Here is a 16,009-nt window from a genome sequence, read left to right as displayed (position 1 = left end):
AGTAAGAAAGACACATAAAAGTGTTAGAAATAGCTTTTGCTTTTTAGGAACATGTAACTCAATTGTGAAGACAACAGAATATACGTATTTGTGTTTTCTTCTCCCACACATACACACAGACACATATAATGATGAGCTAAAATAATAACAAGCGTGGTAATAAAAATAACAAATATTTTTTTAATATTTGGTATATTAGGTACTTTACTAAATGTTTTATATTAATATAACTTATTTAATATTCATGATAACCATATGTGGTTCGTATTACATTCCTCATCTTTAAGAAGATAAAATTCAGATTCCTAATAGTAACTCATTCAAGAATATTGTAGTCAGGAAATCCTGTGTTTAAGATCATCATGCTATTAAGTAACACTTCGGGTATAAAGTGTTGGGTATATTTTGAAGGATTTTCACATTTTTAAAAGACAAAAGAGACAAGAAAAGGTGATTAAACTGAGAGCATAGTGTGAACAAAGTTTGCCCATTGGAAATGTGAAATGAAATTCTTAGGTTAAAGTCCCTGGAATAGAAACTTCTAGATGTTACTAGCTCTGTGATTAGGGATCTCCTCACAGCTGGAGTGACTAAATACCTAAACTGTAGTATTGCTCCTGCTCAGATGAAGGAATCACATTGTTAGTTTCTTATTTACTTTTTGCTGCAAATTGTGCTCGTATTTCACTTCCTAATGATAAATCATACTCATCAGCCTCTAATTTATAGAGGATGACTTTCCCTTAATCTTTACTTTCCTCCCACTTATTCTACATTAATTGCTAACCTAATGTGTACCAGATCACTTGCTAGACACCATGAAGAAACTCGTAAGGTACACTTGGAAAATTATATAGCCTTGACCAAAACAGACACATTTGTATTGACTTGAGACATGTTACTGCTTGTTACTGATATGACTGCTAACTTCACAGGAGGGATAAAAATTAAAAATCCTATCACCACAAGTATGGCTGATTCTTATCCTCATTATGTTAACATGGCAATTCCAGGGACCACAGCTTTTTCAAAGGGAGACTTATACCAGCAGCATATTGTGATAGCCTCATGACAAGGCAAATCTTAAGTTGATCTGGATGATGCCCTTTTATGTTTTAGTGAAATTTTACCCACTTGAGACGGCTTCACCTATTTCATTGCTTGTTTCTGGTTTGCCTATTTGTGTCATAGAGTAGATATTATTGTCCATAAGGTAGATATTACCATTCACATGTCATAGACGAGGAAACTGAGGTTTGAGAGAAGATAGCCGAATGGATAAGACCACTCAGCTCACAAGCTACTGTATAACATAGAACATATGTAATGTGGGAATGAAATTATCAGAAGCTTTTAGATATGTATTGAAAAGCTGTCTGTGTTCATTGGTAGACCAACAAAGTATTAAATGGCAAAATCACACAGAATTAGTTAAGGCTCTAGATAGACTGGTGGTCAGTAGGAGACAAAGGATTCCATGGGTCCACCTTCAGATTATTGGTACACAGACTTCTCATGTGTAATGCACAGGGATTCCTATGCAGCCTCTGAACAGTTCAGCAAGATGATTTTGGTTGGCATAATGAAGAATTCCATCTATAACATGAATGCTAGTTCTGGTGCCAAAACTCACCAACAATATATACAATTATCATGCAGGAGCTTCAGAATAACATGATTGAATAAATAACTCCATTGAGTCTTATGGACCTCATCATGGACATGCAGAATGTCATTTTCACATCTCCTGTCAGAAAACCAGAGGAAATCTAGCACCACACTCACTAAATATCCCAGTCCTGATGTACTTTGATATCTCTTTCTAGGAAAAAAAAAATCCTATTGAGCTTACTCTAGCAAAAGGTAATCAGTATAAGATTTACATGCCAGAGTGCTCATTCTCATTCTGAAAAGAAATATGTATACTCTTCAGCTTCTATACTAAGCCAGGCTTGAACACCATAATGTTTGTTCTAACTGGTCAGGGCAATTATGTAGCCCATAAAGTTCCCCATGGTCATTCTGGCTTCTCCATTTTATTCTGTGATATCAAATGGGTCATGGCAACTGAGGGAAGGAGGGGATTGAAATCTCCACAGCAATATATGGACCCCCATCAAATTATTAGGAATTGAGAAGATTTTCTAGAAGTTTTAAAGGTGTGGTAGTAAACTTGTTCAGAGATACTTTGTAGAGGAGTGAAAAGCAAAGGATCCGGGGGAAGCAAAATCAATTCATGTGTACACTGGCAAGAATTACATAAATTTCAGTGTTTGGAATTGTCAGACTGAATGAAATTGGTTAAAATTAATTAGAATATTTTGATGAGATTTCTTGGTGTTTGATTTGTGTGCTTTAGAACTGATGGAATTTGGAATAAAATTGAATCTCAAAGGGATGTGTTAATAGGTGCAGAACCACATGAGGCTGATGGAAATAGATTGCCAAAAATCACTTCAGAAACACATTGGCAGCTTTCCTGTGGCATACTTTGATAGCTTCATAGAAACACACATTGTCCAACAGATAGTAAAAGGGGGGAATGCATGAGTTCAATGTTACTGGATATCAATTTGCATATTCATGGTGCAATTCTCATGTCAGGACTCTTGTTTTCTTGAGAAGAATGTAAAAGAGGTGACCAAGGCACATCTGTGAGCCAGAGACATGGGTCCTGTGAAGAGGCTAAATTTTTTTTTTCCAGTTTTTCTTCATATATTTATTTCTAATATAATCCTAATACTTCTTTTTTTAAATTTTTTTTTCAATGATCCAAAATTCATTCTTTATGCACCAAACCCAGTGCTCTATGCAATATGTGTCCTCCTTAATATTCACCACTTGGCTCACCCACCCCACCCCCCAACACCCTCTCCAAAGTTAGTCTTTTTATATTACTCTTAATCCTACAGAAGGAAAATACAAGCACATCAATAGTCATGGAGACATTAATCAAATCTTGTGTTGAACATGGCTAAAAATCCACTGATTTCCTCCACAAATACTTACTGAAACTTTCTAGAAGCAGGTACTATTTTAATGATAGGGCACATATGAACAAAATCTGGCAAGTCCCTTAGCTCCAACCCAGTGGTAGGAGTCAAACATTAATCATATAGACACATAAGTGAATTGAAAATCAGGAGAGAAACATTTGAATGGGGGACATTATAGTCATGGTGTTAATCTTGTTAATAGGTCAGGGAAGACTTCTTTGAAAAGAAGATGCCACAGCTGAGATTTGAAAGGTAAGCAGAAGATACCAGATGGGCAAGGAGGGAAGAGCATTTCTAAGGAAAGGAAGCATCATGTACAAAGGCCATATGTCTATACAGAAATAGCATAGAGAGAATGAGGAACAAAATGAAGTCCATATGTCTTGAGAGAGGGAGAGAGACAGAGAGAGAGAGAAAGTAAGTGTGGGCATGTATAATATGAAGTAGGTACTATATGGTGGCACAGGCATGGGCATGGAATATGAAGGGGCTAGACAGGCAAACAGGGACCAGACCTTAAGAATTAGGTCCTTATCATGAGAACAATGGGAAAGCATTGAGATATGTTAAGTAGTTAGGTGCCTTGATACCTGTCTTCTTCTCAACCCCCCCCCCCCCTCATTTAAAGGCTGCTTCTTGTGTTTGGCTTTCCTAGGATTTAGCTGGGCTAACTCTTGTGGATACTTGAGGGTCATAGTAACTGAAGAGAGAGCTTTGGTGCCCATTTGATCTTATACAGCTGTGACTTTTGAAGAAGAGCCACTGTCAGGGTTGGAAGCTTGGTGTAAAGGAAACCTCTGGTACACATACACACTGTGCTCTTGGAGAAGCTACATTTCACTGCCATGAGCCACTGGATATTGCCAGCAAATATTACCAGAGGTCATCAGGCTGCTACAAATTTGGTGAGCTTATCATCTTGAATCTCCATATTTCTCACTGGTTAGTGGGTGGAAATGATATTCTGCATGTCCAATAGGGACTCAAACAGCTTCTTACATTTCTACGTCACTCTGAAACTTGAGAACTTTGCCTCCTGTGGTTGTTCACTCTGCCATTTAGCCAGAAATCACTCAAATCTCTTCTCTAGGACCTAGATAAAATTCCCTTTAAGTCACCAGAGCCAATTTGTACCATTATCTTTGGTGGTATAACAATTGCTGGGCATCCACATGTGCAGTTACAGTTCCTACAATGCGTACCAGCTTCTCACCTAAGATTTAGAAGATAGAGGACAGACTTGAACTTGTATCCTTTTTTCATTACCTCTCATGACATTGAGTGACCTGCAAAAGAAGCGAGGGAGCCCTTCCTTAGACAGCTGCACAGATCCCTAGCTCAGAACCTGGAAATGATGCAATTGTAAATGGGAGAGACCCCTTAATTTCTCTTTCTTCTCTCTTGCTCTTGGTATATAGAAATGCAACTGATTTCTGTTCATTGATTTTATATCCTGAGTTCTAGCAGTTTTGGAGTGGAGTCTTTTGGGTTTTCTGCATAAAGTATCACATCATCAGCAGAGAGTGAGAGTTTGACTTCTTCTTTGATGATCTGGATGCCTTTTATTTCTTTTTGTTGTCTGATTGCTGAGGCTAGGACTTCTAGTACTATGTTGACTAGGAGTGATGATAGTGGACAGCCCTGCCATGCTCATGATCTTAGGGGAAAAGCTGTCAGTTTTTCCCCATTGAGGATGATATTCACTGTGGGTTTTTCATAGATGGCTTTGATGATATTGAGGTATGTATCCTCTATCCCTACACTGTGAAGAGTTTTGATCAAAACTATACTTAACTATATAAGTTAAGTACTTTGTCAAATGCTTTTTCAGCATCTACTAAGAGTATCATATGGTTCTTGTTCTTTCTTTTATTAATGTATTGTATCACATCAATTGATTTGCAGATGTTGAACCAACCTTGCAGCCCAGGAATAAATTCCACTTGGTGGTGGTGAATAATCCTTTTAATGTACTGTTGGATCCCATTGGCTAGTATTTTGGTGAGAATTTTTGCATCTGTGCTCATCAAGAATATTGGTCTGTAATTCTCCTTCTTGATGGGGTCTTTGTCTGGCTTTGAGACCAAAATAATGCTGGCTTCATAAAACGAGTCTGGAAGTTTTCATTCCATTTCTATTTTTTGGAACAGTTTTAGGAGAATAGGTATTAATTCTTCTTTAAATGTTTGGTAAAATCCCCCTGGGAAGCCGTCTGGCCCTGGGCTCTTGTTTGTTGGGAGATTTTTGATGACTGCTTCAATCTCTTTATTGGTTCTGGGTCTGTTCTGGTTTTCTATTTCTTCCTGGATCAGTTTTGTAGTTTATATGACTGTAGGAATGCATCCATTTCTTCCAGATTGCCAAATTTGCTGCTTATAATGTGTTTTTGTAATTGTTTGTAATTCTTTGGTGTTGGTTGTGATGGTTCCTCTTTCATTCATGATTTTATTAATGTGGGTCCTTTCTCTTTTCTTTTTGATAAGTCTGACCAGGGGTTTATCAATTTTATTAATGCTTTCAAAGAACTAGCTCCTAGTTTCATTGATTTGTTCTACTGTTCTTTTGGTTTCTATTTCAATGATTTCTGTTTTGATTGTTATTATTTCTCTTCTCCTGCTGGGTTTAGGCTTTCTTTGCTGTTCTTTCTCCAGCTCCTTTAGGTGAAGGGTTAGGTTGTGTACTTGAGACCTTTCTTGTTTCTTGTGAAAGGCTTGTATTGCTATATAAACTTTCCTCTCAGGACGGCCTTTGCTGTGTCCCAAACATTTGGAACAGTTGTGTTTTCATTTTCATTTGTTTCCATGAAATTTTAAAATTCTCTTTAATTTCCTGGTTGACCTATTCATTCTTTAGTAGGTGTACTTTAGTCTCCATGTATTTGAATTCTTTCTGACTTTCCTCTTGTGATGAGTTCTAGTTTCAAAGTATTGTGGTCTGAAAATATGCAGGGAATCCCAATCTTTTGGTACCAGTTGAGATGTGATTTGTGACCCAGGATGTGATCTATTCTAGAGAATGTTCCATGTGCACTAGAGAAGAATGTGTATTCTGTTGCTTTGGGATGGAATGTTCTGAATATATCTGTGATGTCCATCTGATTCAGTGTGTCATTTAAAGTTTTTATTTCCTTGTTGATCTTTTGCTTAGATAATCTGTCCATTTCAGTGAGGGGGCGGGTGTTAACGTCCCCTACTATTATTGTATTATTGTTAATGTGTTTCTTTTGATTTTGTTATTGGTTTATAGAATTGGCTGCTCCCATATTACGGGCATAGATATTTAAAATTATTAGATCTTCTTGTTGGACAGACCCTTTAAGTATGATATAGTGTCCTTCTTCATCTCTTATTATGGTCTTTGGATTAAAATCTAATTTATCTGATATGAGGATTGCCACCCCAGCTTCCTTTTGATGTGATGTCCAGTAGCATGGTAAATTGTTTTCCATCCACTCACTTTCAATCTGGAGGTGTCTTTGGGTCTTAAATGAGTTTCTTGTAGACAACATATCAATGGGTCTTGCTTTTTTTAATCCATTTTGATACCCTGTGTCTTTTGATTGGGACATTTAGCCATTTACATTCAGGTTAACTATTGAAAGATAGGAATTTATTGCCTGTAGTGTGTTGCCTGTAAGGCTAAAGTTGCTGTATATTATCTCTGTTCCTTTTTGTTTGTCTCTCTGTTACTTTTAGGCTCTCTCTTTGCTTAGAGGACCCCTTTCTATATTTCCTGTAGGGCTGACTTGGTGTTTGCAAACATTACGTTTGTTTGTCCTGGAAGCTTTTTATCTCTCCTGTTTTCAATGACAGCCTAGCTAGATATAGTATTCTTGCATATTTTTCTCGTTTAGTGCTCTGAATATATCATGCCAGTTTATTCTGGTCTGCCAGGTCCCTGCAGAGAGGTGTGTTGCCGATATAATATTTCTATGAATGTATCTTTTTCCAAGCTGGTTATAGGATTTTCTCTTTGTCACTGAGACTTTTAAGTTTTACTATTAGATGATGGGGTATGGAGCTAGTTTTATTGATTTTGTGGGGGCTTCTCTGTGCCTTCTGGATTTTGATGCTTGTTCCCTTCTCCAAATTAGGGAAATTCTCTGCTATAATTTGCTTCGATATACCTTCTGTCCCCTCTCTCTTTCTTCTTCTTCTGGGATCCCAATTATTCTATTATTGTTTCATCTTATGGTATCACTTATCTCTCAAATTCTCCCTTGTGGTCCAGTAGTTGTTTGTCTCTCTTTTGCTCAGCTTCTTCCTTCTCCATCATTTGGTATTCTATACCACTAATTCTCTCTTCTGTGTCATTTATCCTAGTAGAAAGAGCCTCCATTTTTTATTGCACCTCATTATTAGCTTTTTTGATTTCCACTTGGTTAAGTTTTAATTCCCTTATTTCTCCAGAAAGGGATTTCATTCCTCCAGAAATCAATTCTCTAATATCTTCCATGCTTTTTTAAGCCCAGCTAGCACCTTGATAATCTTCATTCTGACCTCTAGTTCTGACATATTGATTATGTCCCTAGCCATCAGTACTGCCTCTTGTTCTTTTTTTTAAGGTGAAATTTTCTGCCTTGTCATTTTATCTATATAAAAATAGATGAATGAGAGAACAAAGTACTAAAAGGGTAGCAATGACTCCAGAAAAATATACACTGACCAAATCAGAAGAGACCTGAAACCAGGGGGAGTAGAAGAGGGAAGAAATATATATATAGATATCTGGTAAATAGAACAGAGCCACACATTTGATTTTGGGTGTATTATGGTCTGTTAGAAGAAACTACCTCCCAAAATTTTAAAGACAGAAAAACTTGTATATATACAAAAATAAGGGTAAATGCAATGAAGGGGTGGAATATGACTGTAAAGATGAAAATTGAAAAAGATTCTAAAAAAGGAATTGATAAGATAAGAAGTTGGTTGAAAAAAGAAAAGAAAAAAAAAAGAAGAAATAATGTGATCAAGCTGGTGACTAGAACAGAGCCATTTACTAGAGTTAGGGTATATTTTGATCTATTAGAAGAAATTGTATCCTGGGGCACCTGGGTGGCTCAGCGGGTTAAGCCTCTCCCTTTGGTTCAGGTCATGATCTCAGGGTCTTGAGATCAAGCCCCACATTGGGCTCTCTGCTCGGCAGGGAGTCTGCTTCCCTCTCCTTCTCTGCCTACTTGTGATCTTTCTCTTTCTGTCAAATAAATACATAAAATCTTAAAAAAAAGAAGAAGTTCTATTCCAAAATTTTAAAGAAAAAGAAAACCTATATGTATACAAAAAATAAAGTTAAATACAGTGATAAAATATGATTATAACAATGAAAATTTTAAAATATTTTTAAAAAGGTACTGACAAGATAAAATAGTTAAAAATGTTAAAATAAGAAAGAGGAAAAAAATAGGATAAGATTTAAAAAATGACATTGAAAAAACTTAACTTTGAAAGACTAAAAGATCATGGAAAAAACCTTGAATTCTATATATTGCTTTTCCCTAGCTCTGGAGTTGCGCAGTTCTCATTGGTCAGTGAAGTTGATCTTGGCTGGATGTTCTTGCTAATCCTCTGGGGGAGGGGCCTGTTGCCATAATTTTCAAGTTTCTTTGCTTGAGGTGGATTTGCACCGCCCTTGCCAGGCCTAGTAATCTGTGCATTTTCAGTCTCAGGAGCTTTTATTCCCTGAATGCTTTCTGTAGAGCTTTGGAGGACAGGAATGATGATGGAGGCCTCCTAATCTCTGGCCCAGAGGAGCTGAGTGATCAGGGCCCCACTCCTTAGTGTAGCCTCAGAGCAAAGCAATCAATCCCTCCCATCTCCCTGGTCTTCGGCTGCACTTGGAGCTCTCCAGGCCTATGACCAAGTGTCTCTATCTCTGATGCCCAGCCCCGTTCGGAGTCACCAAACCCAGCAGATTCTTGTCATGTTCCCACACTGCTCTTCCTGTAGGAAAAAGGAGGGGGATCTCCCTGGATCTGCTGCTTGTGGGGTCTCTGTTGGAAGAATACTGGCCCAAATGTAGCGGATCACAGTTTACGGTAACCCAGAACCGAGAGCCTTCTTCTTGGCTCCATCTCTGCAGCTGGTTTCCCTGCTCCACTACCTGGGAGCTCTGCCACACTCAGACACCCCCAGTCTTTTTGTGACCCCACGGGTCCTGAGACCACAATGTCCCTGTGAGGGCTCCATCCCTTGGTTAGCCTCTGGAGTGACGTCCCTCAGTGGAGAAACCTTCTGAATGTTGATTTTGTGCCCCACTGCTCTGTCACTTCCCAGGACCCAGTCCCTCCCCCCATGATCTATCTTCCCATTTGTTGCCTAAGAGTCATTTCTCCACATGTCCTACCTTCCAGAAAGTGGTTGCTTTTCTGTTCCTACAATTGCTGCTCTTCTCTTCTATCACCTTTTGAGTTTGCAGGTGTTCAGAATGACTTGATAACTATCTCGGTGAACTCATGGGACCTGATGATATTAGGTCACCTTTTACTCTGCTATCTTGCTCCTCCCTCGTGCTTGGATTGCATCTTGAGAGTGAATTGATAGTTTCAGTGAATCACTGAATTGTACCTTTGAAAATAATGATAATACACTATATGTCTTTGATGCATCTATCAGAAATAACATTTTTTCTCAATATTTGCAATGTCTGATTGCTGGGCTTTCTACACTGTAGAGATTCAACGTTTTCCTTGTAATTAATAAATAATTTGTGGTAGATACTTTGAAACTATGTAGATACACTCTTCCTTATCAAACTCTTTCCCACTAGTGTTAACATCCATTACTAGTTAAATTTTTAAAAAAATATTTTATTTATCACCGAGGCTGAGCGAGCCGCCATTTTGGATGCCGAGCTTTAAGTGCCAGGTTCCTCTCAGCCGTTTTCATACCTGGATTCAGGCAGGAGGAACAGCACAGCATGCTGGGCTCTGGATTTAAAGCTGAGCGTTTACGAGTCAATTTGACATTAGTCATAAACCGTCTTAAACTGTTGGAGAAAAAAAAAACGGAACTGGCCCAGAAAGCGAGGAAAGAGATTGCTGACTATCTGGCTGCTGGGAAAGATGAACGAGCTCGGATTCGAGTGGAGCACATTATCCGAGAAGACTACCTTGTGGAGGCCATGGAGATTCTGGAGCTGTATTGTGATCTGCTGCTGGCTTGGTTTGGCCTCATCCAATCTATGAAGGAACTAGACTCTGGTCTGGCTGAATCCGTGTCTACGCTGATATGGGCTGCTCCTGGGCTCCAGTCAGAAGTGGCTGAGTTGAAAATAGTTGCTGATCAGCTCTGTGCCAAGTATAGCAAGGAATATGGCAAGCTATGTAGGACCAATCAGATTGGAACTGTGAATGACAGGCTGATGCACAAACTGAGTGTGGAAGCCCCACCTAAAATCCTGGTGCAGAGATACCTGATTGAAATTGCCAATAACTACAATGTGCCCTATGAGCCTGACTCTGTGGTCATGGCAGAAGCTCCTCCTGGGGTAGAGACAGATCTTATTGATGTTGGATTCACAGATGATGTGAAGAAAGGGGGCCCTGGAAGAGGAGGAGGGGGTGGTTTCACAGCACCAATTGGTGGACCTGATGGAACAGTACCAGTGCCTATGCCCATGCCTATGCCCATGCCCTCTCCAAGTACTCCTTTCTCCTACCCACTGCCAAAGGGACCAGTTGATGACATAAACGCTGATAAGAATGTCTCTTCTGCACAGATTGTTGGTCCTGGGCCCAAGCCAGAAGCCTCTGCAAAGCCCCCTTCCCGACCCATGGATACCTACGACAACTTTGTACTACCGGAGTTGCCATCTGTACCAGACACACTACCAACTGCGTCTGCTGGTGCCAACACCTCAGCATCTGAGGACATTGACTTTGATGATCTGTCCCGGAGATTTGAAGAGTTGAAAAAGAAAACCTAGGTCTCTTAAACCAGGCAACCTGCAGGCTTTGAGATTTGAGGCTGAGCTGTTTCTCCTTGTAACAATCTCCATGAAATTCTTATTCATCTCTTAACCATCACTGAGTACATTCTTCCTCTGGGCTCTCTTCCTGCTCTAAATTCTGCTGCTTTCCAGTTCTCTCCTGCTCCTAAGAGACTAATGATTAGAGACTATGGGGCCAGAGCATCGGACTCTGGGCCGCTGGTTTTGTCCAGCTCCCATGAGTGTGAGCCCAGCTTCTCCCGTCACCTTCTCCCATCACAGAGAAGACTCTGGCTTCTGTGTCCCTCCACAGGGGAGTGAGAAGGTGAAAGCATTATGAGGAGAGCTGCCAAAGATGGCTGGACACAGAGAAGAATATTTTATGAAGTCTCTCAGCTTGGTGCTGAAGTTTTGGACTTAGAAACAAACCCCTCTGTACAGAGGGATTTGTGGTGAGCAAGAATCAAAGCAAAGGTATGCTATGAATGGGAGAGACTGACTCTGGACGCCACTGTAATAGTTCCCAGAAGCTGGGTCCTCTCATTGGCATATACACTACTCCTTGCTGCCAGGCACTGTCCTACCTGGATCCAGTTGCAAAGTTAATTTGGAAAGTGGAGAGCTCTTAGTTCTACTGGATTCTCAGGGAGCCCTCCGTGGCCTTTTGCTTTGAGTGCTGTGTTCCCCTTTTACCAGAGGGCAGCACTGCATAAATTCCTGTTTTTCCCCATAACATGTTCTGTTGGATTGCATTTACTGGCAAACGAAGGACAAGTCACATACCGGGCAGAGTCACCATTCAAGCCTAAGGTGGGCTTCCAGTTGCCTTAATGAAGTACTCAAATCTCTTGGGTAGTGAGCTGGAATGCCTACAGGAGAAGAGGGGTTCCTGTTTTCATTTGAAAACTTTATGATTAAGAAAACCTTTAAAAAATGGGCGCCTGGGTGGCTCAGTGGGTTAAGCCGCTGCCTTCGGCTCAGGTCATGATCTCAGGGTCCTGGGATCGAGTCCCGCATCGGGCTCTCTGCTCAGCGGGGAGCCTGCTTCCCTCTCTCTCTCTGCCTGCCTCTCCATCTACTTGTGATTTCTCTCTGTCAAATAAATAAATAAATAAAATCTTTAAAAAAAAAAAAAAAAAAAAAAAAAAAAAAAAAAAGAAAACCTTTAAAAACTGATTTCAGAAAAGTTTTTGATGCCCATAAAAAATGTGGCTGTTGACTGTTTTCCTAGGTGGATGAGACTCTTTAGTATTGTAACTTAACATGTTCCTTTACCCACTAGCTGCAGCCATCCTTCCCGAGAGGGATGGCTCTGGGATCAGAAGACAAGATGCTGGCTTCTGTGTAGTGTAAATGTACACACTTGTTTCAGCCAACTTTAATGTTTTTGATTGGTTTGTATCTCATAGCTCAGTAGCTGATAATAAAGTTAAAAATTCAAAAAAAATTTTATTTATATGTTTATTTTATTTTAATCTTTGGTAGACGATTTTTAGAGCAGTTTTAGATTACAGCAAAATTGAGTGGGAATTACAAAGATTTTCATATACATTCCTTGCCCCCACACATGCCAGACTCCCCTATTATCAACATGCCCCTCCAGAGTGGTACATTAGTTATAAGTGATAAGCCTAAGGTAACACATTATAAACAACTAAAGTCCATAGTTTACATTAGCAATCACTCTTAATATTGTACATTCTGTGGGTTTTGACAAATGTGTAATGACACATATACATTATTATAGAATAGTTTCATTGTCCTAAAAATCCCCTTTACTCCATCTATTTACCTCCCCTCTGAGCCCTGGCAGCTACTGATCTTTTATATGTCTCCATAGTCTCACCTATTCCAGAATGTCATATAGTTGGATCATACAGTTTGTGGCCTTTTCAGATTGGCTTCTTTCACTTAGTAGTATGGCTTTTAGTTTCCTCCATGTCTTTTTGTGGCTTGACAGATCTTTACTTTTTAGCACTGAATAACAATGCACTGTCTGGATGTACTACAGTTTATTTTTCCATGATGATTTATTTTTAATTTTTATTTTCGGCTTGAAACATCAGAATAACAGAACACAACAAAAGTAGTACCAAGAAGTCTGATAAACTTAGTCTCATAAGTCCTATTAAAAAAAAATGTCATCATGTTACATAGCAAAGTACAATGACCAAAACCAGGGGATTATCAGATACAGTATTAAAAGTAATACAGATCTTGTGCAAATCTCAAAAATATTCTCACTAATAACCTTTACCTAGTCCAACGTTGAATTTAGGATCACACAAAGCATTTAGTTGTGACATTGTCTGAGTTTTTCTTTTTCTTTTAGGACCTTACACTTTTGAAGAGTATTGTCCAATTCTTTTTGTAGATATGATTTGTCTGATATTTCTTTATGAGTAAATTCATCTTATGCATTTTTTTTGTCAAAAATTGTGCACAGGTGGTAATATGACTTTCTCATTGCATTGAACCATGAGTCAAATGTTGTCAATTTGTTTCCATAATCTTAACTTTGATCACTTTGTTAAGGTGGTGATTGTCAGGTTTCTCCACTATTTGGTAAATATTTTCTTTTTATAATTAATGAGTATCTTGCTGGGAAGTAATATAAGACTATATTGCTATCTTATTTCCTGCCATCTTTTCACATACTTACTTTTCATATTTTTAGATGATCCTGGTTGAAAATAATTGTTACTGTGGTCCTTGCTACATGCTGATTTTCTACTTCCTTTATTTCTTCTACATTTATTAGTTGGATTGCTACTGTAAGGAAAATGTTTTCCTCCCCTGTTTTATTTATGTATGCCATTATTTATGTCACTATGTACTTATGGATTTTTACTTTGTTCTAGGGAATATAATCTATTCTATCATTGTGTATTTAATCCCCAAAATGTCCCAGATTTGTCCATTTGGATTCCCATCAATTTGGCTTCTTGGCATTTTTTATTGTCACTGTCATTTTTTTGAGCACTTTCTTCCTTTTCCTCCCCACAAATTATTCCAGCCCCATCTTGTACTTTCCCTGCTCTGGACCCTTGAATCATTTCTCCAAGGCTTGGAGAATGACATTTGGAAATCAAAAGTCTCTCACTAGTTTAGGGCATCATTGCTCTAATATTCTCAGTGGACAGACTTATATCTATGTCTTCATCTACCTGTGTGCATATATTTAAAAATCATGAGTTTGTAGTGATTCATCCAATTCAATTCAACACCACAGGGTTCATGCTAGTCTCTTCCTTTTCCCTATTCATAATTTCTTTTTCCAGCAGTGAACCTGGCTTTCATTATCTATGATATATTAACTTATTTGCTTAATCCTAGAATATACATAAGTCGTTTCAAAATTACCAATGATATCCTTGTGAAAAATGGACCTACTAACTACAGTACAGTATTTGTTTATGGTTCTTTTTGTATTTATTCATATATTACACAGTCAATACTTTTTAATCATATTTAACTCATATTTTATAAAAACAAACTTACTAGCTAAAGCATATTTCTGTATAGGTATTTTTGGTTTTAGCCTTAAAAATCCATAGTCAATATTTATTTTTCTTGAAATTGTATTAAATCTAAATTCAAGCCTCTGCCTGTTTTGGCTGCTGGTGAATTCAATCACAGTCATTACTGGAGCTTTCCTTAACTCCAGGGTTACCTAGAGGACCTAGGGGTCTTAAGAAGAAAGAAAACCACTGGGAAGGCTGCCCCAGTCTTTGGGCCACATTCTAATGCCCACTAATGTCCACTTTCCAAGCCACATTGTCCCTTGAATTACACAACATTGTTTCCATGGACACAAGATACATTTTTCTGAGGCTGGGGATCCTAGTACCCATGTTGTTGCTTCTCCAGTTGTACCATCCGCCTCCAGAGGTTGTCCCATCTGTAAAATTCTCAGAAGTTCTTGTCATTCCCAGTCTCTTTATCTTATCTTACTGTTTTGCCTAAGAGTAAAAAGTATGGCTGCTTCTTCTTCTGAGTACAGATCCTAAGGAGTGTGGTTAATTGTTCCATAAATGGATATGCAGTCCCCTCTTTTCAGCCTCAGTTCACAGGACTAACTTTGGTCCTATGTCTAGGACTTCTGTAATGTTATATCAGAATATTGTTCCCAGATTTCAGGGCAGCCATTTCCATACACATTCCAGGCTGTAGCTCCTTCAGTTTCATGAAAGCCAGCACTATGCCATCTGCTTTCCATCTTTCAGAAGATGGAAACCTCTTACCCTGGGATGAATATGTTCCCATTTTCTTGTCCTGTGATAAATTCATTCTTAATTTTTTGGTTGTTGTTCTTATGGATTATGTTGTTTTATTCCTTTATGGTCATTCTGTTGAAAGCTGTCAAGCCAGTGGCTTCGGTCTATCATCTTGAGCCAGAATCTCAGCATATATATCCATATATATATTTTTAGGACCTTTTACTTGAAATCCTTTTGAGTTGTTTATGAGCCAAACAAAAAAAAATGGCTACTTTACATTGTATTTGGATATTTATAAACCAAAGTATCACTATCAGCTGTGATTGATAACTTTATTTGCTGAAGAACTATTGTTGTTTCTTATAATAAAGTCTACCATCAAAGTGGATAAAGAAAAACAAAACAAAACAAAGAAATATGGCTTACACTTAATTTTCTCCAAACTTAGAGCTTGTTGTATGAAGTGTATGGCTTCACAAGGTGTATACATCGTGGGCAAAAATACTCATCTGGCTGTATATATTCTGATGTGTTTGCTGCAAAATTATTTCTGATTATTTGGTAGTCTCCTCATTACAGATATCTCTAACAGAGGAATTTATCCCTATTTTTAGTATGAAATCCAAGCCTTATGTCTAGGCATGGTATATAAAGATAACCCTCTGATTTATTATTTCCTAAGAATAGGACTTTTGCATTCTATTGGCTAGAAATGGAGAGTTTATACAACTATAAGAAGTAAAGGTGGGAGTCTGAGTGCTTAGCTACTTTATAAATAGACTCTTAACTGATCTTCCTTTTTTGGACTCACTTTCGAAGGTACTTGCTATAACTAATCCCTAAATCCTCCAAAGGTTCTAAGGAAGG

The 16,009-nt window shown here is 38.4% G+C and overlaps 1 protein-coding gene across 1 annotated transcript; it reads left to right on the top strand.

Moving 5' to 3' along the window:
• The first annotated feature begins 9,817 nt into the window (after nucleotides 1–9,817).
• On the top strand, nucleotides 9,818–11,743 carry LOC131826405 (IST1 homolog). Its single transcript, XM_059165634.1, has one exon. The coding sequence runs from the start codon at nucleotides 9,912–9,914 to the stop codon at nucleotides 10,917–10,919; it is 1,008 nt and encodes a 335-aa protein (XP_059021617.1). The 5' UTR covers nucleotides 9,818–9,911; the 3' UTR covers nucleotides 10,920–11,743.
• Nucleotides 11,744–16,009: the final 4,266 nt, after the last annotated feature.

Source organism: Mustela lutreola, chromosome 3, assembly GCF_030435805.1.
Source record: "Mustela lutreola isolate mMusLut2 chromosome 3, mMusLut2.pri, whole genome shotgun sequence".
Taxonomy (NCBI): domain Eukaryota; kingdom Metazoa; phylum Chordata; class Mammalia; order Carnivora; family Mustelidae; genus Mustela; species Mustela lutreola.
Note: the sequence above shows the minus strand (reverse complement) of the source record. Positions and strands in the feature narration are given on the sequence as shown.